This window comes from Kickxella alabastrina (assembly GCF_025024165.1).
Source record: "Kickxella alabastrina strain RSA 675 chromosome Unknown BX661scaffold_17, whole genome shotgun sequence".
NCBI classification, from domain to species: Eukaryota; Fungi; Kickxellomycota; class Kickxellomycetes; order Kickxellales; family Kickxellaceae; genus Kickxella; species Kickxella alabastrina.
Window position 1 is genome coordinate 134876 of NW_026251488.1, and position 27676 is coordinate 162551.

Below are 27676 nucleotides of genomic sequence, written 5' to 3' on the forward strand. Positions count from 1 at the left end.
AACGAGCCGTTGTAAAATTTGAAATTTGACCACAAAATAATTAACGACAATAGCGACCCATGGTATCTATGCCAAATGTTCCTTTTTAAAGCAGTGGGAAAAGAGATCATTTGGTATCAGCTATCATATGTGTTCCATGTCATGATTTTAATTTTTAAGCAGTGTAGTCGTAGGGTTTCACACCAACCTCATCCCCCGTGTAGATTCAACCAATCCAGAGTTATGCGTAACAGTTTATCTTCTCCGCAATCATTCTGCTCGTCTTGCTGGATCTCACATAGTTGTCACAATAGTTGGTTAAATACAAGTGGATGTTCAATCGGTGAAAATGAAAATAGAAATGGGCGCATTTGTATAGCTGTATTTTTCTACAGACAAGCGAATCAAAATAAGCATTGACGATCAATATCAACGAAATAGTAAAGTAATTGAAATACTTTCGATAGAGTTTGCAAAGATTTCTACTCAAAATATTTTTTATTGTCACCCACAACAAAATATGTTACGGATAAACAACATTACTAACAGATAATTGAGTGATGCAGCTAAATAATTGAATTTGTAATTAACAATGCTTTAGGAGCTAAAAAAAACTGAGAAGACGGGTTGAATTGAATTTTTTTGGAGGCCAAATAATGTGAGTGGTCAAGAGCAACAAATGCATTGTTAAAATCGGTGTGCTATCTCTTAGTTGCCATTGGGAGATATCTGGCACGTGCTTTTAAGAGTATTTTCCCCAGTGTCATGTTGAAGACAAAATAGCAAACAAAGCAATGGAAGTAAAATTGGATAAAAAATTTAAGCGATTGCGAAAGGTACCTGTTAGTTGGCCACATCGTGAAACTTTTTGTTGAAAGTATGACACAAGCGCAGCCATTTCTATATTTGCGTGAATGATGGTTGCTCCGAGTATGCGTGTGACCTTGTTCACAACACAAGACAATTCTATTGAATGTGGGCAAATTAAAAACAGTGAACCAGACAAAATAAATCAATATCACGCGGAAAACAATGGCAATGCCGGGAAGGTGCGGTGAATAATAAATTGACATTGATATTGGTATTGATAATAGCAAGCCAAATGACGTGAAAAATATTTATTTCCCATTGGTTGCTATAAAATTATGTTTACAAGCAGAGTTCAGAGAAGCAACTAACACAATGAGTGTCTAACCAGAATATTTCTTAGCAGTTTATTTCTGAATAAAAATTAGCAGCCAAAGCAAGAAGCAAAACACAAACAAAAATATCCAAATAATGAAATTATTTGTGTTGTTGCAATGGGTGGCAAAATATTTTCCATGGTGCTCAAGTAAATAATAGAAGTAGGGAGAAGAACTTGGTCATTGTTGTATCAGATTTGCTTGTATTGGAAGGGAACGTAAACATTGGTCATATTGTCTTTCTTAGAAGACAATTGAAATTAAAGAAATGGGGAGTGTGGACAAGGCGGTGATTTTTTATTTTGGGTTCACCCAATGAAAAACACATTTTTGGGCCAAACATATTTTATATTCGCCCTGTTTGTCGTACAAATTGCATATAAAAAAGTAAATGGCAATAGAATACAGAAGAAAAAGATGGGAATGTCAATATGTTTATTTCATTTGCTGTTTTTTTTAGTTTATTTGCTATATGGTTTTTCACATTGGCAAGCGGTATACAGCCACACCCATTTTTAAAAAATTTACTTGGTCTACCACCCAAAGTTCTTTGTTGCGTTTTTATTTGCTTTTGTTGTATTCTGGAATCACAATTGGTACTTTTGATTAAAACGGCAGCAGCTTTGCATTCTTGATGATTGTTCTATTTTTATTTTGAGTTGCGTATGTCATTAGTATATTAATGGCTTGCTATAGCGTCTTTTAGATTTTTTTTTAAAAAAAGTACTAATTTCTGTGCCTCCATATACTTTCGTCCATTGACAACTGCCTTTTATCCGGACTTTTAGTTTACCATTTATTATGAAAGACGGCAACACAGCACGCTTCTATGTTTTATGTTTTTATATATATTCGCATTTTCCTCACTTTCTCTGTTGCTTCAATTAGGTTTTATTTATTCAAACTATTTTTTAGGAATACCTGGATTTTCATAAAAATTTTACGGCTTTTACTTTTCCTTGACTTTTATTGTTTATATTTTCTTCCAATTGGTCATACATTTGCGCAAAGAGCAATTACTCGTACTCCCAATTATAAACAACATCAACAGAAACAGCAGCAGCCAACAGTCGCGGCCACGGTTACAGGCACAGTTATAGTTATCGTCTATATTTTGGTCCAGAGCTTTGGAGCATCGAAAACAATATTTACCAATTAATAAACCCACGCAAAGTGTTTTTCTGAGGATATTACGTTCAATGCAGCCCATCATCGCGTAAACCCTCAGTTACAACATTCAAGATGCAGACGCACGCAATTATCGATTGCGTGTTCTGCGGCATATCACTAGTGTGCTCAGTCATCCAGTGTATACTCATCATATACTTGGTGCGGCGCAACGGCTGGGTATACAGCATGTTTCTTCAGCTCAATCTTGCCATGGCCATCGTTGTCACAGCCAACCGCACTATCAGCTATCTGGACATATTTTTCACTGCACTTCCGCCACATGTACAGCAAAACCAGGCGTTTGTGCGCATAATGTACGGCTTTTTGGACATTTCCTTTTTGCCATTTACATACTTTTTTCTTATTGCAGCGTTTTCGGTAGACATGATGCTCAACTTCGCTCTCAATTACCGGTCAGCCCGGCGACTGCATCCGTGGTACATCCCCATGTCGCTGTTTCTTGCATTTACCATATCTATGCCTATACTGGTGTGGCCCGGGAGCCTTGGCCAGAACCATTTGTATATCGTGGATGGGAATTGGGCTCAGAGCCACTACCACATTGTCACACTATCTATGGTTATTATAATATGCACATTGGCGTCGGTTGCGCTAGTTGGCGCTGGATTTTGGCACACAATACGTGAATGGCATAGTCTCAGGAGGGAGATCAACGGCATAGTGCTGCCGATTTCCGACAGCAGCTGCAAATCGCTGGATGCGAGCTCCTACGTGCACCATTTGCCGCTAGCTAGCACTATTAACCTAGAGAGCGCCGGTATACCGCGTAGCCCAGAGTCGCTGGATCGCTTGTACTATGGCCGCAGGGTGACTCGCTCGATTTATTATTTGGCCATGTACCCGCTCATAAATTTGATGGCTCACTTGGCCACGTGTATTGGTCAAATTGTCGTTTATGTGTACCCGAACGAGAAGTGGTCCATGTCGGTGCGGGATTTTTCTAACGACAGCGTCGGAATTTTTTTGCTTGCTGTGTTTATCTCTAATCCAGCGTTTGTCGAGTCCAAATTTCGTCGACGGGTCCGCGCATTGTTATAACACATAGATTATATGCATCGTATGGTTTTATTTTTATTAAAGTCTTTAAAAATGATATTGCTTATTCTTCATAATTTCAGTTATATTTTCTTACTTGGGTTCAAACACAAGTCAACTAGGGGGCCGGTCTTATTCAAGACCTTTTGGGTGAAACGGGTGTTATCGATGCATTTTCCAACCACAACCGCCACTGACCAATTCTCCGCGACATATCGCTGCTGGGAATACCATTCCTGTGCCTTTCGAGGTAGCCAGCTGATGCCGCGTTCCCATTAAAAAAAAGCAAGTAAAAGTCAGCCATCTGGCGCACAAAACTCTGCATATCGCTGGTGGCCACACCAAATTTCGCCCACCATTCCTCATACATACTTATCGACTGCGGCCGTTCGCGAGACTGCGCGGGGAACAATAAATTTGCAGGAGTGCTTTCCTGGCGACCGCTGATCTGCCGGTTGTTGGTGTTTGATCCTCTTCTGCCACCGCTATGACTCTTGCTGGCTTCGGTAGGCAGGCCGTGAATTCCAAGGGAGGTCCGGACAAAGCGGCTGGTATCCTGCGGCGATGTGCAGTCAAGATTCCATGCAAGACACAGCGCCCCAGCAGCAATAAGCACCGAGGGGTACTGTACGGGCAATGTGGTGAAATATGCGTCGGCCAGGATTGACCACCCGGCAGCGACCGTGGATATAGGAACATTGGCCATCTTGGCTAACTTTACATACATCAGATGCGGATGAGCCGTGCGGAAATCAAAACCAATAGCCTCCAAAACAAACTGCTCAGCGGCTAAAACTGTCGGCCGCATCTTATCCGTTACCGAAACAGGCACCGACTGGGGGTCGACCACGGAAGACGAGGATATCACGTAGGAGTGGGCCAGAATGTCGCGCAGCCGCTTGATAGTCTCCTCCATTTTGGCCGCGACAAACAGACATGCAGTAGCCAAGTCCGCGGTATTGGCAGAGTAGTTGGGACGGTTAATGTATGTACGGTGGACTAGCAGCTGCGCTGTGCTGATAGTGCGTGCAGGGAAGCAGAGAGTGCGGGCGAGCTCTTTAATGAACACGCAGCACTTAGATGCAGAGGCCATGGCTGGGTGGTCGGATATTTCGTGGCGCTCAGTGGACGGCAACAACAAAAGCTGGTTTTGGAAGTTCGGGCTTTCTTCGTCGTCGTCGTGGACAGTGCCGTTGAGCAGAGTCACAATGTGGCTGCGGGACATAAATGAGTGCCGGTGGTTGCTGGACGTGCTCTGCATGGTGTTCATTTTTATTTGCTGAAAAATAGGTGGGTGGTGATTATGAATAGACTGATATGCTTGCTAAAGGCATTACGAACCGGTCTGGCTACAAAAAAAGCATGGTGCAAAAAATCAATGTGTAAGCGCGACACACTAGGCAATGGATTATGGCAGATGCAAAGTGCACCTGACTGCTGCACATATTAAAAATAGACAGGAAAATCAGATGTTAAGCTTGTTGGCATAGCGCGCAACTGGAATTTTGATTCCATCGGTTGCGCAATATTAGGCAAGGCGTGTATCTTGCGCGTGTCTGTCTGTCCATGTTTAGAATCAACAAATAAAAATAAAATCACACTTTGGTCTTGGGGGGCCGCGATCAATTGTGCATGCGGATGGCATTTGCTTTTTTATTTTCCATCTTTACACTTAAAAGCAATAAATGAATACTGCAGTTATCCGAGTAGAGTGCGTCAAGCAAAAACATTGTTGTACTCTTCAAAATGCCAGTGCGATTGCCACGTGTAATGTTGGCATCTACGAAACAGAAATAAAATAGTACAATGTCCAAAAAAAATTTGCATTAAGGCCAAGAAGCCCCATGACGTCTTTTCACCGACTTGATCAGACGAGCAGGCACATGCCAAGGCAAAGCCAATGCATATGGATTTGTATTTTTTATAAAGGCGAACATGTTCGGGGACCGCGACAGACATGTAATGAAAAAAACGTATCCATAGCCTCTCCTCACTCGATTACTCCTTCACGAATTGTACACATTTTTTAATCTCTACCCAACCCAACCCAGCCCAACCCAACCAGACCCAACCAGACCCAACCAAACTGCACATTACGTCAAAGTTCAAAGCAAGAAGAACAAGAAGGCAAAATAATCAAATATTTTATTTGCCCCGCAAAATTCGCTCAAAAGGGAGACAAAAAAGATGCACAGCACACTTCCGCCGCCAGAAATTGCTTTCAACGTTGCCCTCCGCCAGTACATTATTGCCTTTTGTATCTACCATACATCCTTTATTTACACTATTTATATTATCCTTCCTGAGCGAGTGCGCAGACTGGCACCGAGACTCTACCGTGTATTCAGCCGACACCATCGAGACCACACCAGCGCATCGGCATTATCAGCAGAAGAAGCATCAGCAGCAGTAGCGGAAATGCAAGAGACAGCAAGCGGACACCAAGTGCAATTCCAAATGGTTGACGCAATTACTTTGCCCAAAGTGCGCAACCTCAACTCGGTTCTATTCCCGGTTCGATACAGCGGCGCCTTCTACAAGGGCCTCCTGCACCCAGGGCAATTCTCACAGCTGGCACAGTATAACAACATAAGCGTGGGCACGATTGCCTGCCGGAGTCAGCCGCTGGGCTTTGCTGATTGCTCATTCACCACGATGTTCGATTACAACTCGCCAGTGCCCGACAAATTCGAGCTATATATGATGACCCTGGGCGTGCTCGCGCCGTATCGGCGACTGGGGATTGGTCGCCTGTTTTTGCAGAACGCCGTGGAGTTTGCTTTCCGGGATCAGAACATTGTGCGGATTGTTTTGCATGTGCAGATTGATAACGACGATGCCTTGAGGTTTTATCATAAGCATGGGTTCTCGACATTGCGCATTGTGCCGCATTACTACAAAAACATTGAGCCATCGGACGCGTATCTGCTCGAGTACCGGCTACGCTGAGGTCGCTGCTTGGTAACACGTGCGCGAACACACACATTTTAATACACACTGCAGCAACGGACGTTTTGATGAATTAAATTAGATACATGCTGTACAGATAATACACGCCCGCGCTGCATATTTTTTTTAATAATAGACAAGTATTTTTTATTTCACAAGAAATGAAGAGAAACAAAGGAAGGGGGGTTCTTAGTTGGCCTGGGCAAAGAAGTCCTTCGATCCGGAAATATCGGGCTTGATGGTGGCCTGGCCGGCCTGCCAGTTGGCAGGGCAGACCTCACCGTGCTTGTCGGTGAACTGCAGGGCCTCGAGGAGACGCAGGGCCTCGTCGACGGAGCGACCGACGGGGTTGTCGTTGATCATCATGATGCGGATCTTCTGCTCCGGGTCGATGATGAACAGACCGCGGCAAGGGCAGCCCTCGTCCTCGTACAGGATCTGGTAGTCGCGAGCAATCTTCTGGGTGGGGTCGGCAATCATGGGGAATTTGATCTCACCGAGACCGCCCTCCTTACGCGGCTGCTGTACCCAGTTGAAGTGGCTGAACACGCTGTCGCAGGAGAAGCCGAGAACCTCAGCACCAAGCTTCTTGAAGTCCTCGTAGCGGTCAGAGAAGGCGCAGATCTCGGTCGGGCATACGAAGGTGAAGTCGAAGGGCCAGGCGAACAGGACAACGTACTTGCCCTTGTAGTCGGACAGGGAGATCGTCTTGAACTCGCCGTCGATAAGAGCCTCAGCGGTGAACTGGGGAGCGAGAGAGCGGGGCTGGAGAACCATGATTGTAAGATAAAAAAGCTTTTTTGTAAGAGTATATAAAAACCAAGTGTTACAAGAGAAAAGAAGAAGAGTAAAAAGTAGCAGAGAATAAATTTGGTTGTTTAAGTACTCGCTGGTTTGATAATGCAATGCAATGCTTCCCCCCATCCACCTCCGATTTGCCTGCCCTTTTATACTGCCAACGACCGAACATATTTTTTTATTTTTATCTTTACTGTCGCTGGCTAACGGATTCTCTTGTGTTCTCTTTTTCCCCCGTGATTACCATAGGGGCTTTTTGGCCTTTTGTTTTGTGGGCGTGCGCGCGCACGTTTTACAGCCAACTGGTAGTTTTCTTTTTGGGCTCCCTTTTTGATGCTGTCTGCTCAAAGGAAGGGCACAAAAAACAAAATAAAGAACGTCATACTATCTGTCTCCCCTCCCCCAATCTCAACGAGGCTCTGACAAATTGTGCTGCGACTCGGACTCAGTGTCCGCACACGTAAAAAAATAGCCGAAAAATAAGTGAAAGAAAAAATTGGCCGGTTCAGCTTACATTTTTCACTTAAGCACTTTAAGCGCTTTTTTCGTGCGCAGCTCGCCTCTCTTTTTTATTATGCTTGTTTGGTACGCACGCGTTTTGCGATCTTCTACGATTTTGTCTATTTTTCTTCAACACTGCTGCATTAAATTTCTTTTCTCTACACGCATTAGTAAGCGCTTCATCTTGTATTGCCCGAGTCATTGTTTTTCTTGCCATTTCCAACGGCCGGCCATATATTAACCAACTAACCAACCAAAACAAAACAAAACAAATAACAGATATTTCCTTGCTTCTCGTAAGCAAGTCAGCCATGTTATCATCATCATCCGCAGTGTTTGGGCTGTCGGCAAGCGACGGATATCCCGAGGAATACCGGCTATTAGAGCTAACGCCCGAGATTGTCGCACAACTAGAGTCACAATCACCAACATCAACGAGCAACCTGAGAGTGCGCGGCCGAGCAACCGACGTCGCCACACTCATCGACCTCGAAGACAACGCCTACAACCTGCACACATCACACACATCCAACAACCTTTACCTTCTGACAACCGAACCAGCAACAGAACCTCAGGGATTTTCCGCCCTGGTGCTGCGCTCAAAGACCAACCAAACCCTGGAACTGCAAAAGATCCGGCCACAAATACGTGCAAGAGTCGTTGAGGTTCTGCAGTGGGACGAGCGCGGACCCTTTCGTGGCACAGAGTTTGACCAGCAGCGCATGGACGACGGCGTGGAGGGCAAGAGGATAACCGACAGTGTTCTGGCCAAACACGTGCAGGCTGGTGATCGGGAGCTGCACCGCGTGTTAGCCGAGATACCGGCGTTCCGTGAGGCATCGACCGGCTACTGGCGCATGCTAGACTCAGGCTACTGCATGGACCTCCTGCGGCTGATCCTGGCCACCCAGGTCGAGCGCGACTGGTTACTGGACTCCCTGGATGCCACCATGGTGTACGATGCCCTGGCGTCCGACGGCGAGCACCTGCTCTTTGAAACTGTCGAAGCCGTACTGGCGAGATTCGCCAGGTCCGTGGGATCCGGATACGCCATTGAAAGGCGCCGTGTCGAAAGGTACCTGGCAGAGCAAATCTTTACCGCTGAGAACATGCGCGCATGGCCAGTGTCCGAGTTCCTCTTGGCCCTCCACGAAACCACGCCGCCGCAGCTGCGCAGCAGTGAAGAGCACGGTCGGGGCGAGCAATGGGGCAGTGTACAGATTCCCACATCGCTTGTGCGTGACATGGCTTATGCCTCTACACCAATTGACGCCAACCTACTGTATAGCACGGGCGGCGTGTCTTTTCACTCGACTCTACTGAACCCTTTATTCCGCAGCTCGCTTCCAAATGAGCCGAGGTCCAGGCTGCAACGCTTGTTTGAGATCAAGCCGCGGTGGTCTAGATCAGAGGTGCGGCCGTTTCTCGAGGATCTCGTTGATGTTGATTTGGATTTGCTCGAGACCGGCGATGAGAAGACTTTTTTGGCCGCTGGTAAGACTATTGACACCTGGCTGATCAAGTTTGGCCGCGGCGTCAAAAGCTCCTCCGGAGAAATGGTTTACTCGAGCAGGGTCAACTAAAATTTTAAAAAAAAACCAATTTTTTTGTCGTATTGAAACAGTTACGCTCGTTTTTACATGCCAGACCATAAAGCATAGGGTTGCTATGACCACATGGAAACCAAGCAATTTTTTTTTAAAAAAAAATGAGACGGGCCTTGTGCAACAGCAGGATCAATGTAGTTTTTGTCACATATCCAAACATTTACCAATTATCCCATTCGTTGTCTCTAATGGTGCAGTCGCTCAACATTGCAGGAATAAAGTCAGCGTTCCTCCTGTTGCGCCGCCCGCAACTACTGCTGCCACACATGGCCGTCTCCGACATTCGCTCGATCCCATTCGACGAGATGCGCCAGAACGGCATCAAATACCTGGTATTCGACAAGGACAACTGCCTCACTGCGCCGTACGCCGACCATATCCACCCGGACTTTCAAAGTGCATGGCAAAAGTGCAAAGATGTATTCCCGCACAACCGCATTCTCATTGCGTCCAACTCTGCGGGCACGCCGGACGACGCCAATTGCAAAGCTGCCAAGAGCGTCGAGCTGGCACTGGGCGTACCGGTACTGCGCCACCAAGTTAAAAAGCCCGCCTGCGGCCCGGAGATAATGGCTCAGCTCGGGGCCACGGATCCACGAGAGGTTGCGATGATCGGCGACCGTCTGGCCACAGACATTGTACTCGCCAATATAAATGGGTTTTTGGGCGTGTGGACCCAGGTCATTATCACTACAAAGGGCGATAACGCGGCTGCTGCCGTGCTGCGCAGGATGGAGCACGCACTGTACGATATCCTGCACAGGTACGGATTCGAAGCGCCGTCACACCCTCTGAACAAATGACCTCAATTAATAATTATTAGCCGCTTGTATCAAAAAAAGCTAAAAATAAAATACAACGGCAAAAGGTGCTAGCGCACTTAACTTTCCCAAACTGCTGGGTATAACTTTTGAGATTGTGTTTACACACTCACCTTTACATTTTGCTAAGATTTGTTACAATGTAGTTATTTGGAGTGTATTCGGGTAAAGCAAAAAAAGGCAATACTATGAGCAGAACAAAAGCAAGGCAAAGCAAACAAAAATATAATTAACAGCTGAGACCAACAGTTTCAGCTATTCAAAAGAGTACATACACAGCACAAAATAGTCTTGCCGCTGCTGAAGCCGCTGCAAATGCTCCTCTACCCTTGTTTGGTCACTAAACAGACGCCGCTCCAGCTTAGGCGGAGGCCTGGGTCTCGGGCGCCGACTCGGTGGCAGTGGCAGGGGCAGTGGAAGTGGCAGCATCGGTGGCAGCGGCGGTCGGGGTCTCGTTGACGGCAGGGCTGATGGTCAGCACGCGCTCGTTAACAACAATGGGCTCGGCAACAAACTTCGAAATAGCGTTGGTCTGCTCACCGTTGTTAGAGAAGGTGACAAATCCGTAGCCTTTTCCTCTGCCAGTCCGCTGCGCAATAACAACGTGGGCCGATGAGATCGAAAAGTCAGCAAACAGCTTGCTGAGCTCCTCGTCTGTGGTCGAGAACGGTAGGTTGCCGACAAAGACAACGGTCTCAGAGGGCTTGGTGTTGGCGTTGGCCTCAGCAGTGTCGGCGGGCTTCTCGCGCTTAGGGAAGCGGCGCTGGCGGCGGGGGGCATTGCGGCGGCTCGAGCCCTCCTGGGCCTCGGGCTTGACAGCCTCCACGACGGCATCAACACGGGCCTTGGGCTCCTTGCGCTCGCCACTGCGACGGGGCTGGCGACGCTGCGCCGGCTTGGCCGTGCGCTCCTCCTGCGAGGCCTTGGTCATGGGGCGTGCAGACTCGACATTGATGGTGCGCTCGTCAAGCTCCTGCTGGTTCTTCGCCGCAACAGCCTTGTTCACAGTGTCCTCATCAGCAAAGGACACAAAACCGTAGCCCAGGGAACGGGGACCGCGGGTGATGATGCGCGCCTCCTTGACCTCTCCGACGTCGGAGAAAAAGTCCTTGAGTTGCCCATCAGTGGTCTTGAACGACAGATTGCCGACGAAAACCTTGTTGGGGAACTGGTCGACGACGGGAGCGGCGGTGGTCTCGGGAGTGGCAGACATGTTTCTATTGTGTAAAAGGAAAGCAAAATGAGTAGATTTAATTGATACCTCTGAATTTGAATTTGAATGTGAATGTGAATGTGCGAAATGGGTCAAAAATGTGCCAGTTTAAAATGTAACAGTGAAATTACAATAGGGCACGTACCTGGTGCGTGGGGAAAGGGGGGAAATTGGTTCAATAATTGAAGCGTTGAAAATAAATATTCAGTGAACGAAATGAACGGAAATGAGCTGAAAGTAAAACGAAAAGAATTCCAGACGGCAGGGGCCAAAAAGGTTGCTCAGCAAGGTTGCACCCAATTTTCTCTTTTTTTTCACATTTGTGATGGGCGAAAATTTGCTTCCCTTTCAGTTAGGATTTAAAGACAGCTGCGGTTATCCCCACGTGATAAAAAGTATTATTTTGGCAGTTAATTTTTTGTTAACCATTTTTGGCATGCCTTGGAAATAATATTCCGGAAGCATTGTGAACTATTTTTCAGACACGTTTGTTATTGTGCTCAGAGCCTGATACCACCTGGTACACTGGGTTTATCAGGGTGGTGGTCTGGTGAGCCACACCAGTTACTGTTTCCCTGCATGTGTTATAAACCGTTTTCTGCCCCACGGCAAGCTCTGATACTGCGCCCCATAAGCTCATCACTGATCAAAAGCTATTTTCCAGTGTATAAATTTGCTAGATGCCATGCGGCTGCCATCAATTTTAGAAAGTTTTCATTGCTCTGTGATGAAAACAAGAAATCTAACAATAGAGTCGGGGTCAACCTGTGAGATCTCGCGCTCCTTCGTGAGCGCGCGTAAACCCACTTACAGTCCCGGTTCGTGAGGATAACTTTACGGCAGCAAAGCCGTGTGTCTGAGGGCCACCAAAAAAACAAAGTACAAAAAAATCAACATTATTCAGGCTAACATGTCGCCCATGGTGACAATAATTGCCGAGCTCTCTTTTGCTGTAAATATTAAAATTAGTATTTATTGTTTGTTGAAAAATCTTCGAGATATTAAAAAATACGATAAGACTAGCACATTAGAGAGTGAGATGTGGTGATCGAGTTTGTGCACACATTGGACGCGCCGTTGCTCGTCAACTTAGTTTGAGGGTTTTGACTCAACACGGGCATGGCAACAGGGGCAGCGAGGACAGTAAGATGCAGAATCATAGACAACAGGGCACTTGGGGGCGGCTGATGGAGCAGCGGGCATCTGAGGAGCCTGGCTTCCTTGGAACATCGGGGTGCACTCGGGTGAGGGGCAGCAGCTCTTGCAACCGTTGCAGAATCCGTCACTGCACATGCAGCAGGGGCAGCCGCAGCCGCAGCTGCAGCAGCCACATGGAGGCTCAACGATGTAGTGAGTGATGCAGTACTCGGTCGACAGGTTCTCCTTGCACGGGTGAGGGCAGGTGTTGGGAGCATAGCAGCGGTGGGTCTCGACACAGCGGTTACCACAGGGTTCCTTAATACAGCTACTCACGCAGTAGTGGGTGCCATAGTTATCGGCAATAGCGTGCGTAACAACGCACTTCTTGCAGCAGCGGGACTCGCAGCAGCGGGACTCGTAGCAGCACGGCTCGCGGTGGCAGCAGCAGGGCTGGTGATGGTGGCAGCATGGGTCGCAGCATTCGCGGCAATAGCGTGCACCGCAAGGGCCGACGGTAATGCAGTCACCGTGTCCGCAAGGGTTGCAGACAATCTTGGTGCAGCAGGGCTCACAGCAGACATCGCCGCAAGGACCGGTGCAGCACTTGTAATTGATCTCCTTGACAAAGTGACGGGTTTTAATTACGGCTGCCGGCTTGCAGCATTCATCGCCATCAGTGTCAATATGGAGGTCCGAGTATGTAACACAGTTAGCACAGCACGGGTTGCACTGATCCTGGTAGGCGACGGTCAATGGTGGGGGTAGTATCACCGTGACACTGGCAGGTGGGGGAGCAGCAGTCTCTTCGAATTCATTTCTGATAACGGCAGTAGGGGCAGTGTTCTCTACAAATCTGTTTCCGACGGAAGTGGCGAGTGAGAGCTCCGAGGTTGCAAATTGTTCCTGCAGAGGGCTGGCCGACGAAACCCATGCCAGAACAAGAACCGCTAAAAACGCATTGAGAAGAGTGCGGTTCATGGATGTGAATTTATTTTATTCTCAAGCACGAGGCCAAAAAATGGTGTGTCGATAACTTGAGTAAATACCGCCGCTATATACTTTTGAATAATTATATAAAATATAGAATATAGAATATAGGAATAATATTTGTTGATGTTTAGATCGAAACATAAAAGTTACTGATAATAGGGGTACCAAGAATATTTATGTTTAGCAGAAATCTACGCTAAGCACTAAATATAATATATGTGGGCCACCGCCACGCATGCTAATCAATGTAAATGCACAATTTACTCACGTAACTACTTGCCCTTCAATATTTCTGCTGCTTTGAGCTATTATGTTGTTTGATTTATTACAAATATCCTCATTCTCATCGAACATAAACTCACACAGCAATGGCATCGTAGATTGCATAAGGGTTTTAAGCAATACAATAGCTGCTCTCACCTTATTCCCCCCCACTTGAAAAGCGGCGGTTCAGTTTTGGTTAATTTCAATGGGCGCTAATAAAAGTTACTCATGCTATACTCCGCAACAAGCAGGCATAAAATAAAAAATATTTATTTGAAAAATATCGTGAGATAATACAAACCCTCTGATCGGGGTAATATTTTGCTACAATTTTCGCATTTTTACCCACAGTTCTGAATTTGTTCTCATCCACCCCTCATTCACAAAAAAAGTATGTTGTCATATCTTGTTTACAAACCAAATTACTGTTTTTTTAATATTTGCAAACTGTGGGGATCGCTACATACAGACAGCAGATATCCACATCAGCCATCTGGCCACGGTTGCGGCTCTAGCTAGAAGATCAAGTGCTTAGGTTTAAAACATTACTAATACTCTGGCGGGCACTTCCACCCCCAGGCAATTAGACCCAGGTCTGAATAACTTCCAACCACGCCGCCCCTAGAATATTTCCGTTATAGGGGCATGTAGCCAGGTCTACAATAGAGCCCATGGCGGGCAAGGTGGAACATTCGGCAATTAGTATTATTAATTAACATTAGCTTGTGTTTATTTATTTTATATCTTGCTTAATATATCTATTTTTTGGTGTTTATAAAATATGTTGCAAATTGGGTCAAGAAAATCGCATAGTTGCAAAATTTAAAGTGAAAATGCAGTGACTTGAATGAATGGGTGTGGAATTTAAAAATACATTTACATTTCATATCGAAAAACAACAAATTAACCAACTTGATTACCAACAATAAAAACTCGGCTAAAAAGTATTTACTTGATTAACAGAGCTATTTAGGTGACAGGCAGCGTGGCAGCATTAGTCGCTAGGATCACCGCGGGCTTCAGAGCAGGAATTATAACTGGGGCCACTGCTAGTTGAGCTGGAAAAATTGTTGCTGGAAGAACGGCCGGAATCGCCGCTGGAACAGCAACTCTGACATTGATAGCCGCCGCAAAAGGAGATACAACACTCAAATTGGTAGGAAGGGGTATTGGATAAATGGCGCGCGGAACCTTGACTGAGTCGGCATTTTTATGTGGCAAAGCCCTTGCGTTTGGCGCCGGCAATAAATGCAGAACATTGTCCACAGTGACTGTGCTAGCAGCTAGCGGAACAGGGTTGCATACATTTCTCAGTGTGCCGTATGTTGGCAATAACTTGGGCGGGGCTGACGAAGGATAACCCGTACAATGTACTACAGTTAGTGCTACCTAGATGGTGAACTTCAGCTGTGTATACTATGGATACTGTGGATACCATCTCAGTAGTGTAAATCAGAATGCGAGTGACTCTTGGACATGCCATTGCAGCAGCAGCCGCGTTGGTGGCAGTGATAGTTTTAGTCAAAGTAGAGGTAGAAGTAACTGTTATTGCCGCAGGTAGCTTTGCCCAAACTGGAAAAGCTGGTACAACTTAATTGATGATGACTGTTTGTCTGATGGAAGGAATTTGCAAGCAAGGGTACAGTTTGGAAACAGTAGACGATCTAGGGGTAGCAGGGGGATAAAGACGAATAGGCAAATGAGCCATTGAAGGCAGAGGAGGCATTCTGATGGGCAGTGGAAGCGGCAGGGGCATAATACCAGGGTGTGGTGGTGCTGTTGGTGGAGAGGGTGGTAGCGGGGGCAGTGGTGCTTGCGGACATGTGTTACACCCATGGCCAGAATTGCAGGCACCTGCATCACACCTCTCATGTCCACAATGTCCTCCAGATCCATCACCATGGTTCTCACCACCACCACAGTTATAAAACTCGCCATTGCCATCATGATTGGCGTCACAATTGTTATTACAGTCATGATTGCCATTATCGTTACTGCCACCGCATTCGCTGCCATTGCCATTGTCGTTGCCATTGCCGCCGCCATTACAATCACCGCCTCCATCTCTGCCGCTGCAATCTCTGCCACCGCCGTCTCCACTGCTGCCATCTCCACCACCATTATCACAACAGCCACTATCACCGCTGCCTTCACAACAGCCACCCTGATTGCCACAAGACTGCTGAAAGTATAGCTTGCAACAACATGGTTTGCAGCAGCAGGGCTTACAACAACAGCAACATGGCTTACAGCAGCAGCAGTGGCAGCAGCAATGGCAGCACTTGCAACAGCAACAGTGGCAGCAATTGCAGCAGCAGCATGGACAGCGGCAGCACAGGTTTGTACCGCGGACAGTATCATTTTTGACATGGGTATCCAGTGCCGTAGTGTCATTGCCGATAACCATCCAACCTTCCATCATTGTGTTGTTGCCAATAAAAATGTATGAATGCAGGCCATTGACAACAGTGTCGTTGATAAACATGGTTCCGTAGGATTGGTGCTGGTCATTGCCGCCAAACTGCATCATGTTGTCATGCGGATACATGCCCTCTGGACCCCAGTACCCCTCTGTGCTGTTCACGCCTTGGGTGTAGACAAGCTTTGTGGTGCCGACCAATGGCTTTATCTTTTCCCCCAATTTTCGTCTGCCGGTGCTTGGGGAACTAAGTGCAGTAAGTGGTTGAATGTTGATTGTGTTGTTGGCAGTTGTGTTGCTAACGCGCGTTGGTCACACGCGGCTGTTAAGCCCCAGATATGGAAATGGATAACACGACACTATAGTCACCGTATTTGATGGCATGAATGCCGACTCGGATGTGGGATGAGTCGGACATACATTGAGCGACGGGGCATCAGTAGGCACACAAGTAACAAGGGCTCTGTGGCATCTGGGTGCCAAGTAAACACTCGAAGTCGCAGTATTGCTGTCCGCAATGACATCGTGAGAGTTTGCAATCATATGGGTGCTCAGCTGCTGATCAACAACCAGACTCTGCTCGCTGACCAGCTGCGTGTATTTGTCAACTTTGGTTAACATTGTAGGCTCAGAACATTGCAATACAGCTGTTTTGGGCATGGGAGCCAAGTCGAGAACAAGGTCACCTTGGGCAACTGCCGGCATGGTTAAAGTGTAACTAGTGCAGCCAATATATGATAAAACAGCGAGGTGTGGACAAAGTGCATTGGTGCGTGTGGTTGCAGCTGTGGTTGTTAAAATCAATGGTGAGATAAGTAATAACAAAAATAGCATAACTAACATGTGTCGACTGCTTTGCTCAATAGTCTCATTGTAGATCAATGCTACTTCAAAAGCGAGCAATACAATATAGAATATACAATGTGAAAATAGATAATATTATTTGTTAAAACATAAAATCAATTAATCCAAGCATAGTCCATGACTTGCTGATGCCGATCACCCGATATTTAACAAAAATATAATTTCGGCCTTATCATATACATACAGGTTGATGGTCTAAACGTATAATTTTTATTTATTTTAAAACATGCGTAAAACGAAACATTTTTGGCACAAATAATTCCGTCACAGAAAAGTTAAAAAAATAGTAAATTGTCATGTATATTTCCGCCCTTTTTCTAGTAATTCTTTCTGTAGATGCATTGTAATAACAATTGGATTTTGATCAAATTATTGTCAAGAATTGTGCTCAGATATATGGCAACATCGATACCCCATGGTATTGAACAGTAAGCAAACAGATGGAAGATATTCAGATTATTGACATGTGGAGAAATGGTGGTCGTGTGCTAAAACAGTGGGAATGAATATTGCTTTTTTTTATAAATTCTGTACCTGCCCCTGTCCCAACAAGCTTTAGCCTTTTCTTTTCTTTTTAATTAAAACTCCCATTGTTTGCAATATTTTCCACGTAAAGTCCTCTACACTTTTCTCCATAGTAAAATAATTAGAAAATATATGCATTTTGGCTTAATAGGAGCTTTAAAATTAAAGTGCCAAAATCATAATAAGAGGATATTCTGAGCTACTACAGTAGTCAAAAAAGAAAAGATAAATAAACCAACTGAAATGACTATTTTATCGTATTAATATATTTCGTATTAAGACTATTCCAAAATTCCTTAGGGAAGCCTCCTATTAAGTCTTCCCTAATTGCCCCTTTATAGGCAATGTAAAAACTTCTCGAATGCTATTGTATAAATGCCTATTCGGTATTAATGCAGTAGCTTATGGCCTCTCGGCTTAGACAGGCTTATATGATGCTCTGTCAGCATCAGACCAACTGAGCGCAAAAAATGTGTAAAAAGAGTGGCAAACAAAAGACATACATAATGTAATCTTAGTTGCAATTGCTAATGGTTTAACGGCAGCAGCAAGGGCAGCAGCAGCACTTGCAGCAACAACAGCAGTACAGGCAACAGCAGCAGCACAGGTTCTTTCCATCAGGATGACCCTTAGCAGAGCCAACCCCCTGAACATTTTGCTGCTGGGTTACCTCCTTGGCACTTTCAGTAAGCAGAAGCTCGGCCTTCTTCTGCAGAGCAGCGCACTCCTTTGGCGTCGCTTGAGCGGCAACCACGCGCTTCTGTTCTGCAACCTTGTTATACTTTTGGCTGTTGTTTATCTTCTCGCAAGCCACATGCTGGCATTGGCGCATTCACTCCTGCTCCTGCTCCAGGGTCATGTTGACATTTTGAGGGCGCGGAAAAAACATCCATGTTGCCTCCGAGTCATCCTGGATGGCCTCGGGCTCAACTTTGGCAACGGCGGGCGTAGGCGCAGCAGCAACAGGGGCGGCGACGATAACAGGGGCGTGATATTCTTGACACTGCAATGTCTGCACGTGGTTGGCAGGGATTTCTCCATTGACCATAGTGGCAGCTGGAATCACCAATGGCATACTGTTGCACATTTCAACATGAGCCACAAGTATGTTAGTTGGTACGGCTGTCTCGAAAGAAAATATGTTGGAGGCAAGACGAGGTGCGGTGGAGGTAAATGCCGGCACAGAGTTGGCGTTGATTGGCTCCTTCGGCACATAATTAGCCAGGGCAAGTACAAGGAGAGACAAAAACGGGACGATCTTGAACGAGGGCAGCATCATTGGCTTTTTAAAAACTGTTTTGCGCTATTGAAAAAGGATGGTTGAGTTTTATGATATAGTGATAGGCCACAGCTGTGTTTGCATGTGATACTGAAACCTGAAAGCTAAATTGCCAATCATGCTTATAAGCAATTTTATTTGCATGCTCATGTTTGATCGTTTTTGCTCTACACGGCCTTTGCTCAAAACAAAATGTTAGAATATAGGAACGTTCTATGAACATGTAGATAAACTATAAAGATATAAAGTATATTTAATGAATAAGTGCTATGCACTGCAAAAGGTAAAAAGTAGAAAACATATTGCTTTGGTCACTGTGTGACTTATTGTTTGTGTGGCTAAACAGCCAAGACCGGTTAATCAGTTGATCGCCATCAACCAATACAAAATGGCATCAACAAAAGCGTAAAGATAAACATAATTCACAAACATTTTAGTAATTGATGTCTGTTCTCAACCAAATATTGCAAATATATCGAATTTCTCAGCACCAGTAAACTGGATCGTTTCCCATGCTCTTGATTAATGCTTTTATTTATTATCTAGGCACAAACGCATTGGGATTCCTTAAATCGACTTACAGCTAAACAAACCACTCTAATCTAATAATATTTGGTCGTTAAAAAGATGGTTAGCAAGAAAAGAAAACAGTAGTTTTAATATATTGTTTGTGGGGAAATAAAATAAACTCTGGGAAATAATGCCAGTGACAAATGAGTGTGCGAGCATGTAAATGCATTGAATATTATTTAAAAATAAAAACTAAATATTAGGAAAACTATAAATGCTTTGCTGCAAATAGTAGCATAAAATCCGCATAATAAGTTTAAATCTGTATGTATTTATGTTGATTGTTTATTAATAAAAATAGTTTTAGATCCCGATAATAATTTATATCAAAACAAAATATTATAGAATATGTAGTTAGTGCATAATAAAAATACGCACTGAGAACCAATTGCGTTTACAAACTACGATCACTAGATTAGAAATGCTAATTAATGACCGCCGCAGCAGCAGTGGCAGCAACACGGGCAGCAGCAGCAGCAGTGGCAGCACTTGCAGCAGCAGAAGCAGCATGGGCAGCAACAATGGCAGCAGCATGGGCAGCAACAGCAGCAGCAAAGCTTCTTGCCAGCAGGGCGGTTACCAACATTTCCAGCAGCACCCTGCGCAACACCCTGCGCAACACCCTGGTTGGCCTCCTGGCTTGGAACAGTTAGCTGGAAAAACTTTAGTTGCGGAGTAGCCTTTGCAACACGGCTCTGTCCGTTGACAATGTTCTTCTGCTGCTGAGCAAGCAAAAGCTGTTTGCACTGGTTCTTGAACAACTGCTGCTCTTTGGGTGTCATATCATTGATGCATTCGCTCTCAGAGCAGGAGACCATGGGTCGCATTTTAGACAAGTCGGAAACGCCCTTGGGAGCATTGAAAGCCGCGGACTGTTGAGGAAGATACATAGGGGGAATCTCCTGGCGACGGGTATCCGCTGCAGCAAGCTGAATGTTATCAGCGGCCACAATCGGAGCCTGCATGGTGGGAACAGTAGTCATTGTGATGGGCGCAACAGACACAGCGGGGCGGTTGGCAAGATCGACGGTCGGCGATGCAGCAGCAAGGATGGAAAAGGCCATGACGGCAATCGAGCGGATAGAAAGACGGACCATTGTTAAATATTAGTTAAATTAAGTGAATATACTATCAAAAAAGGCAGAGCCGGTTGCGTATTGCAAAGGGCAGAGAGAAGGCAAGCAAATGTTGTTAGGATGATTGTTGTTTGGTTGTAATGATTATTGTCAATATTGGGCTCATCTGTCTTTCTTTTATATTGGACATTTAAGTTGACATCCCTAACGGCCAGCGCGTACGAATGTCAAAATGGTTAAATTGTTGTGTGTATCCTCCGCATCCATAAAGCAATACATTGTAATTTGTCAACTACGTATATTTAATTAACTAGAGTGAATTGTCTGGGGACTAATGCATATATGTAAATACAACTTGGGCGGGGACGTTTGTCAAATAATTTATGTTTTACGCGGAGCCAATCTCAAATGCTAGACCGCAAATGATCAGGCATCTATTGATCGTGATAGGTGTTAAAACCCGCATTTTTCATAATACAAATTTTTTTGTTAAAATTAAGCAAACTGAAATAAATTAATAAACGTGGTTCAGATTGTTGGTAAAACAAATAACTACAAAATCGCCTGGTACTGATAGGCAGCAACGATATGTAAATACGTGCAAATAAATATTCGCAAGCTAACAAATTTAGCCATGCCTTCTATTGCGCTATACATTTGATAGCCGCAAGCAAAAAATACATACATATCCTTTTTTGCACAGTCAATTTATGGCCAATGTGCCTAATAAAAAATGTCGTTATTTTAATTGACTAGCCGGTAATAGGTGGTTAGTTCTAATTACAGTTTATTGTTTGATGCTGAAAAAATGATAATGGCAGCCATTTATGAAGTGAATTTGAAGTAATATATTAGTTGATTAGTAAAATTATTGAGTAAAAATATAACTGAAAATTAATAAATTGAATTGTTGCAGCCATAGCCATTATGCCCATGTCAACTATAAATATTTAGTGGCCGCCGTTACCACCGTTACCACCGCAGCATCATCCATCGAAACCACAACCATTGCAATAATGGCAGCAACCATTACCTCAAGGGCAGTTGCAATGGTAGCACTGGTTACAGCAATTGTTGCAGCATCCCTGGTTGCAGCATCCTTGGTTGCAGTAGCCCTGGTGGCAGCAATTGTTGCAGCAGACTGGAATTATGCAGCACTTGCAACCCTTGCTGCACTTGCAGCCCTTGCTTTTGCCGCAATGGCAGCAGCAGCAGCAGCATGGCTCGCAGCAGCAGCAGCAGCATCCACCACACAACTGCTTTCCAATAGGACGGGTATTAACTGCAGCTTGACCAAAAGCAGTATTCACTGCTTGAGTGGCAGGATTAGTACCCTTGGCTACAGTAGCCTGTCTAAAAGCTTGATTTTGAATAACAGGCTTGGCGGCTACATAAACTGGCGCGGGTGCGGTTGCTCTCTTATTGGCCTGATCTATGCTTGTAACTTGCTGCTGGCGAGCAACTGCGGCTATGGTGGGCATGCTATGGACAAATGTGTTGGAAAAAGCTGCAGGAAAATATGTTGGACTGGCAGCAATCGGTGCAATGGTCAGGGGCTGAACAGAAATGGGTGCAACCAACTGCGCACCATTAGGGCTGCCTTGAACAACTCCTGGCAAGCTAACTGCCGAGACAGCGCCTATAGCAAAAAGAAAGAAAACAATTGACTTTTTGATGTTTGTCATTGAATAAAACGGTTAAACAAAATTAAATTGTGGATTATTAGATGTATATAGTTTTATAAAACTGATACTCAGGGTAATGTTTAGTTTAGATAGTATGGCCACTCAACATCTCCTTTTATAAAACATTTGGTATTGGTTTGTAAACTGTTTATTTATTTTTTAAAAGTTAAAGTTTTAAAGAAAATTTTTCATAAATACTAAATGTTAGCTATTAACTATTAAATATTAGCAATATATAAAATTTGGAATCTTCTCCACTGATTATTAACTGTACATTGATTATTTCATTCTAGAATGCCAATACAATGAATATGGATATTTTTTAAATTTTATATGAACACATGTATTAATTATAAATAAATAAAACATACGTATGATTGGACGGCCCAACAATGTGCTTGCCTGAAATATAATTATGCAAAAATATATGCACTGAATAGTAGTACGCGCCCCCGGATTATTTATAATAAGCTGCAATATGAAAATAATAAATAAATTTGGTGTGGGGGCACACTGCTGTACTTCCCCCATCCCCGCATTTTTATTTGCTTTTAATATGCTGTGGGAAATAAATTAGGTAGATTGGATAATTGAGCTCTAGGGTCTGGTAAACAAGTGCTGCTGTGTCCCACTGTCTGGCTTACGAAGCTTCTAATAAAGCTTTGTGTACATTTTTGTGTACTTGGGCAATCGAAAACTGTTTCCAATAAAAATTAATTTTATTATTTGCAAAAGGTAAAGTTGAAGACAAAAATATTATCATCTACTAAATAATAGTTTTTAATAATGCACTTTGTAGCTATAGTATGTATTGTTAATTAGCGCAAACTAAAATTCAGCACTTTGTGTAATGATCAAATTAGGGTGTTTGCCTATTACTAAAGATAATGCTAGAAAGTCAACGCTCTGCAAAGACATTAAAATAAATCAGTACAATACCGTTCTATTCTATATTATGGCAAGTCAATAATTTGATATTCTGCACCAATAAACATGTGCTTTGGATTTTCTCGAAATATTGTTATATTTTTTGTTAATTATTAATAAAACATACAAAGTAAACAAAACAGTGGTACTAATTAGTGTCTTCATTTAATTTGCTCATATCCATTCTAATTTTCAAAACATTATGGAAACATATTTTGGGATTAAAAAGTATTTATTAAAACAATAATTAACTTACAATTATAAAATGTAGCATAACAATATAAAGGACATTTGGGTGACAACTGGCCAAGAGCAGCATTAACACTAATTAATAATAGCCGCGTACTTGTCAACGCACCCATTATCAGCAGGCGTTGCTGTTGCAGCATGAGTCGCACCAAATGTTCTGGAGGCAACCGTCCTTGTAGACAGCAGTTCTCTTAACGTGGTAACAAGACGGACCCTGGCAGCAGCCACAAGCTGGGGCAGGGCGGCAGCAGGGCTCGCGGTGGCAGCACGGCTCGCGGGGGCAACAAGGAGGAGGGCAGCAGCAGGGCTCGCGGTGGCAGCACGGCTCATGGTGGCAGAAGTGGTCGTGTTGGCAGCAGCATAAATCATACTGGAAACCACCCTTGCAGAAAACCTTTCCAGCGTTAGACACAGTTGGAACAGCCAATTTATTGCTCTGCTTTTCAGCAAAAACAACCTGGTTTACCAGAGGAGCGACGCCACCCACCGGGGTACGGATAACAGCAGCGGTCTTAGTATCGGAAACGGGAGCTGCCATGACCATCATGGCAAAAGCCAGAAATGCAACTAGTGCAATAAATGCAGCCTTCAACATTGTTTATTATGTTCTGAATTATTGATTAGTTAAAATGATATAACAAAGTTTAAATATAATTATTTAAAAGTTATTTGATGAGCAAATTAAATTGTTTGTTTACTCTGCAATATAATTGATAAAGTGTAATGATAGAGGGCAAACCTAGCACTTTTATACTGCATGTTTATTTTAATTTAAAAATTAAGTTGCGCAGACAGTTGAGCAGAGTTTGCATATTAGAATTGAATTATGAATTGAAATTGAAATAATATAAAAACATATAAGTGCGGAGGATACCTAAAATGTAAAATGTATAAATTATAACGACAATACCCCCACACGCGCTACGCACACTGAAAATACTCTATTATTTATTCTCAAGATTTATAAACCCCCGGCCAAAGCTTATATATTTTATTACAATTATACTGTTGAGAACCCCTCAGGGGGGCCGCGACTCAGGCCAGCGACCCGAACTGAGACCCATAGGCACGCACAGATGCATCAGACAGATGCAAGACGTCACCCGAAGCCCTAATCCAATCATCAATTATAAAACTGTATGGTGTTCATGATTGAATCTGTTTTTGCCAGAGAATTATATCAGTAGAAATTGATGCAATTTCGAGGTGCATTAAAAATAGCATTTGTTTTGCTATTGTCGTTTGTTCCAATGTTTGTTTACATGTGTGGTATAGGAGATGTCGCGCACTTATCATAGTTTGCGTTCGATATACTAAGATGTTTCGGCCGTGAGGACAAAAACACCTTAGTTTTCTAATATATTATTGCCTTTTAACAGTGTGGTGCCCAACACACATTTCAAGCCATTATCTTCCCTTTTCAAGAATCAAGATCGTCATCATGGCCGCTATACACATTTCTGTTATTGCTGGCTGACATCAAGGAACACCATGATGTTTACAGCGCTGCCCACACAGCGCTGCCCCCTTTTTAAGTTCCTTAAGCAATTTTTGATACTTAAATATATAAATTTAGACCCATATTTTTATAGAGCACGACAAACATAATTCCCTATGGCTATTTAGTTCATAAGCATTGGCCTCCCCCATGGCCACTCTCACAACAATACTACGTTTTTTTTATATTTTTTGATAAGAGGAGATTAGTATTATCTTTTATTGTGGAGAAATAGTTTTATTGTAAATGGCGGGCCAAATGTATACGGATAAAAATTGATACACAGAAACTTGGATAAGTGGTTTAGCTCACCAATCAACAATCTGCAATGTATTTAATTGTACTGCAAATAATTATAAGATTATAAAATGGAAAATAAGCCAGAGTATTGCATAACTTGCAAGCAAAAAAATTCCCTTGTTAAATTTAAAATAGACAATAGTATTAAAGTAAAATTTTTTAAATAGTATGACACTAAATTTGAAACAATTTGACAAAGCCCCGATAACAGAAAGGCTGTGGTTTTGATACACACGCGTACAAAGGTGTAAGAAAATATATGCTAACTCTGCATGTGCTAATTGAAAATACCAGGTGGTTAACGACGACGTCCACCATAACCACCATAGCCGCCATAGCCGCCATAGCCACCGCCATAGCCACCATAACCACCGCCATAGCCGCCGCCGTAGCCGCCACCGCAACCGTTGTTGCAGCAGCCATTTCCGCATCCGTTGTTCCAACAGCCATTTCCACACCCGTTGTTCCAGCAGCTGTTTCCACAGCACTGTCTCTGGCAGCAGTTGTTGCCATAGCAGCTGTTGTTGCAGAAGCCATTGTTGCAACCGCCGCCGCAGCATTGTCTTTGGCAACTGCCGCACTGGCCGCAACCGCCGCACTGGCCGCATTGACCACAACCGCCGCACTGACTGCAGCCGCCACAGCAGCTGGACGCACGAAGCTCTTTAGCATTTGGGACACCGGAGTGAACAGCACTAGCAGGCGAGCTAATATTGTTTTCAGACATAGCCTTCTCATTTTTGTTGGCGGAGGAGTCGATATTAGACTTGGTTGATGAAGCAGGGTGAACAGGAACAGGAACCTTGGGAATGACTTGTAGCTGAGCGGGCATCCGGACAGGCAGCTGGGCAACCGGCATTAAAACAGGAGCTGATACAGCGGGCGCAGCTACATTTCTGCTATGGCTCTCATCTGGCACGCCTGCCGGCGCGGCAAAAACACTGGCGAGTAGTGCGAACAGCGCAAATATAAAGAGATATTTCGACGAGAACATTGTTAATTAGCCGGATATCAAAGGTCCGATTAAACTGCTGTTCTGAATTTTTAATGGGGAAGAAATTTTGTGTTGAAGGTGGGAGAGCTAATGTGGCCAACCAATCCAGATAATTACGTGCAAAGCGTATGCGGTTGAATTTTTAAGGGGGTTCACAAAATTGAATGCAAAAATAAATATCAACAGCAGTCAATATAATGAAATAATAGAGCTTGGTAATCTTAGGGGATAACATTTGTTAGGAAGCTAATGGGGGCGATTGTGTCATACCTTATATAGTTCTTGATGTGGGAATATGCTTGGCAATACCAAACAGACAGATAACAGGTACCAGATGCCACATCTTGAGCACAAAAACGTACTCATTTACTCTTGAAATACATTGGTAATTACCTTTATAAAGTACTCGTCACTAATATTCTCATGAGCTCCGCCTTTTTTGCCCAAAGAGTGTGAAAATTTTTAGGATAAAACCCACGCCCATGAACAGGCAATTCAGTCAAAAGAATTTGTATTATAATGGCTGCTAAACGGGCGCTTAGGATTTACGGTAAATACAATTTAAAGGGGTGTGCATCTATGGCCACGGTTTTACCAAACAAAGCCTAAGAGCTAAAATATATTGTGATAAGTTTTCAAAGTTGGCCCAGGGGTAGTAATATGATTCTGGACTTTTCTTTATGCGGAGAACCATTGCATTTCAAGCAGCAGGCAAAAATCCACCCTTATATGTGTGGGCCTAGCTTGAAACATTTTTAGGTAGCAGTAACTTAAGAAATATTTTGGACATTGCACGTGAATAAAATTTACTAATTGAAATTAAAAATCTAAAAATAAAATCTATCAGTTTGCTGAATACAAATACTGTAAATTTTGAAATAATCTAGATCGAAGAATAGTGATTTTAATGGCAAATTTTAATCATGGATTTTTCAAAGAACGTGTGCATTGGCATGTAAGATAGAAGAGATGAGAAAAAAATACTTATTATCGAAAATATCAAAAATATTAGGATATTGAATTTTAAAAATGTGCAACCGGCAGGGTCTTTCAAAAAAATGAAGTGCCGGGTAATAAATTTTGGTGATAGCGCAGCAAGCAATTTTAGTTATAAGCTTTATCGGCATAACTAAAAGTAAAGGGGTGTTGAAAATAGGTGGGTGATACTGTGGCAATTAGCAATTGCCATTGTAATTGTTGTAATTGTTGTTGTGGAAGCTGTTGCAGTTGTTGTTGCAGTTGCCCCCGTTGTTGTTGCAGTTGCCCCCGTTGTTGTTAAAGTTGCCGCCGTTGTTAAAGTTTCCCACGTTGCTGCGGTCGATATTATTATTTTTGATACTGTTGCTGCCGGCGGAGTAATCATCGACAATGCTCTCAGCGTTGCGGTGATGTCCCTCAGCCCAACCCTTCTTCTTGCTCTTGCTCTTCTTGCCACGCTGGTCCTCCTCATTGTTGCTATCATCCTTGTGACATCCCTTGTCACAGCAGTCTTCATAAATAAAGGGCGGTGGTATCAGGCTGCACGGCTGCCAGAATGGTTGGCAGCATGGCTGGCAAGGAGGAGGCTGATGGCAGCAGGGCTCCAAGGTATGGCAACAAACCCTATGTGGCGGACAGT

At 43.9% G+C, this 27676-nt stretch overlaps 13 protein-coding genes across 13 annotated transcripts; 4 read left to right on the forward strand and 9 right to left on the reverse strand.

The window, feature by feature from the left end:
* Positions 1-578: 578 nt before the first annotated feature.
* On the reverse strand, positions 579-1069 carry BX661DRAFT_184997 (uncharacterized protein). The gene has a single exon (XM_051536648.1). The coding sequence runs from the start codon at positions 1050-1052 to the stop codon at positions 681-683; it is 372 nt and encodes a 123-aa protein (XP_051390328.1). The 5' UTR covers positions 1053-1069; the 3' UTR covers positions 579-680.
* A 1969-nt stretch (positions 1070-3038) lies between these two features.
* Positions 3039-3394, forward strand: BX661DRAFT_184999 (uncharacterized protein; the record flags this gene model as incomplete). Its single annotated transcript, XM_051536649.1, has 1 exon — positions 3039-3394. Exon 1 carries the CDS (start codon positions 3189-3191, stop codon positions 3390-3392), a length of 204 nt encoding a protein of 67 aa, XP_051390329.1. The 5' UTR covers positions 3039-3188.
* On the reverse strand, positions 3395-4724 carry BX661DRAFT_185000 (cyclin-like protein). The gene has a single exon (XM_051536650.1). It carries the CDS (start codon positions 4657-4659, stop codon positions 3526-3528), a length of 1134 nt encoding a protein of 377 aa, XP_051390330.1. The 5' UTR covers positions 4660-4724; the 3' UTR covers positions 3395-3525.
* A 576-nt stretch (positions 4725-5300) lies between these two features.
* BX661DRAFT_185002 (acyl-CoA N-acyltransferase) lies at positions 5301-6480 on the forward strand. The gene has a single exon (XM_051536651.1). It carries the CDS (start codon positions 5577-5579, stop codon positions 6336-6338), a length of 762 nt encoding a protein of 253 aa, XP_051390331.1. The 5' UTR covers positions 5301-5576; the 3' UTR covers positions 6339-6480.
* Positions 6481-7278, reverse strand: BX661DRAFT_185003 (thiol peroxiredoxin). The gene has a single exon (XM_051536652.1). It carries the CDS (start codon positions 7260-7262, stop codon positions 6528-6530), a length of 735 nt encoding a protein of 244 aa, XP_051390332.1. The 5' UTR covers positions 7263-7278; the 3' UTR covers positions 6481-6527.
* A 208-nt stretch (positions 7279-7486) lies between these two features.
* BX661DRAFT_41729 (uncharacterized protein) lies at positions 7487-9312 on the forward strand. Its single transcript, XM_051539153.1, has 3 exons — positions 7487-7807; positions 7917-8363; positions 8787-9312. Exons 1-3 carry the CDS (start codon positions 7711-7713, stop codon positions 9218-9220), a joined length of 978 nt encoding a protein of 325 aa, XP_051390333.1. The 5' UTR covers positions 7487-7710; the 3' UTR covers positions 9221-9312.
* A 120-nt stretch (positions 9313-9432) lies between these two features.
* On the forward strand, positions 9433-10047 carry BX661DRAFT_144445 (mitochondrial PGP phosphatase-domain-containing protein; the record flags this gene model as incomplete). The annotated part of the gene is made up of 1 exon (XM_051533048.1): positions 9433-10047. One exon carries the CDS (start codon positions 9433-9435, stop codon positions 10045-10047), a length of 615 nt encoding a protein of 204 aa, XP_051390334.1.
* A 149-nt stretch (positions 10048-10196) lies between these two features.
* Positions 10197-11536, reverse strand: BX661DRAFT_185007 (uncharacterized protein). Its single transcript, XM_051536653.1, has one exon. The coding sequence runs from the start codon at positions 11276-11278 to the stop codon at positions 10427-10429; it is 852 nt and encodes a 283-aa protein (XP_051390335.1). The 5' UTR covers positions 11279-11536; the 3' UTR covers positions 10197-10426.
* Positions 11537-12007: 471 nt separating this feature from the next.
* BX661DRAFT_185008 (uncharacterized protein) lies at positions 12008-13516 on the reverse strand. The gene has a single exon (XM_051536654.1). It carries the CDS (start codon positions 13394-13396, stop codon positions 12368-12370), a length of 1029 nt encoding a protein of 342 aa, XP_051390336.1. The 5' UTR covers positions 13397-13516; the 3' UTR covers positions 12008-12367.
* A 1125-nt stretch (positions 13517-14641) lies between these two features.
* Positions 14642-20426, reverse strand: BX661DRAFT_199480 (uncharacterized protein; the record flags this gene model as incomplete). The annotated part of the gene is made up of 9 exons (XM_051538333.1): positions 14642-15007; positions 15503-15953; positions 16009-16274; positions 16452-16670; positions 18151-18268; positions 18317-18738; positions 19766-19817; positions 19850-19886; positions 19910-20426. The coding sequence occupies 9 exons, from the start codon at positions 20424-20426 to the stop codon at positions 14642-14644; spliced, it is 2448 nt and encodes an 815-aa protein (XP_051390337.1).
* A 909-nt stretch (positions 20427-21335) lies between these two features.
* On the reverse strand, positions 21336-22161 carry BX661DRAFT_185009 (uncharacterized protein). Its single transcript, XM_051536655.1, has one exon. The coding sequence runs from the start codon at positions 22088-22090 to the stop codon at positions 21440-21442; it is 651 nt and encodes a 216-aa protein (XP_051390338.1). The 5' UTR covers positions 22091-22161; the 3' UTR covers positions 21336-21439.
* Positions 22162-22918: 757 nt separating this feature from the next.
* On the reverse strand, positions 22919-23635 carry BX661DRAFT_172152 (uncharacterized protein; the record flags this gene model as incomplete). Its single annotated transcript, XM_051533758.1, has 3 exons — positions 22919-22968; positions 23274-23341; positions 23376-23635. 3 exons carry the CDS (start codon positions 23633-23635, stop codon positions 22919-22921), a joined length of 378 nt encoding a protein of 125 aa, XP_051390339.1.
* A 1364-nt stretch (positions 23636-24999) lies between these two features.
* Positions 25000-26274, reverse strand: BX661DRAFT_185010 (uncharacterized protein). Its single transcript, XM_051536656.1, has one exon. The coding sequence runs from the start codon at positions 26056-26058 to the stop codon at positions 25363-25365; it is 696 nt and encodes a 231-aa protein (XP_051390340.1). The 5' UTR covers positions 26059-26274; the 3' UTR covers positions 25000-25362.
* Between the last annotated feature and the right edge of the window lie 1402 nt (positions 26275-27676).

Bases quoted from the DNA above. Each gene is read 5' to 3' on its own strand.
- BX661DRAFT_185009 (XM_051536655.1), bottom strand. From the start codon at position 22,090: ATGACAAACATCAAAAAGTCAATTGTTTTCTTTCTTTTTGCTATAGGC.
- BX661DRAFT_41729 (XM_051539153.1), top strand. From the start codon at position 7,711: ATGCTTGTTTGGTACGCACGCGTTTTGCGATCTTCTACGATTTTGTCT. The intron at 7,808-7,916 runs GTAAGCGCTTCA...AACAAATAACAG, and splicing joins TCTTTTCTCTACACGCATTA to ATATTTCCTTGCTTCTCGTA. The intron at 8,364-8,786 runs ACGACGGCGTGG...TCTTGGCCCTCC, and splicing joins GTTTGACCAGCAGCGCATGG to ACGAAACCACGCCGCCGCAG.
- BX661DRAFT_185010 (XM_051536656.1), bottom strand. From the start codon at position 26,058: ATGTTCTCGTCGAAATATCTCTTTATATTTGCGCTGTTCGCACTACTC.
- BX661DRAFT_184997 (XM_051536648.1), bottom strand. From the start codon at position 1,052: ATGTCAATTTATTATTCACCGCACCTTCCCGGCATTGCCATTGTTTTC.
- BX661DRAFT_185008 (XM_051536654.1), bottom strand. From the start codon at position 13,396: ATGAACCGCACTCTTCTCAATGCGTTTTTAGCGGTTCTTGTTCTGGCA.
- BX661DRAFT_185007 (XM_051536653.1), bottom strand. From the start codon at position 11,278: ATGTCTGCCACTCCCGAGACCACCGCCGCTCCCGTCGTCGACCAGTTC.
- BX661DRAFT_185000 (XM_051536650.1), bottom strand. From the start codon at position 4,659: ATGAACACCATGCAGAGCACGTCCAGCAACCACCGGCACTCATTTATG.
- BX661DRAFT_185002 (XM_051536651.1), top strand. From the start codon at position 5,577: ATGCACAGCACACTTCCGCCGCCAGAAATTGCTTTCAACGTTGCCCTC.
- BX661DRAFT_185003 (XM_051536652.1), bottom strand. From the start codon at position 7,262: ATGGGGGGAAGCATTGCATTGCATTATCAAACCAGCGAGTACTTAAAC.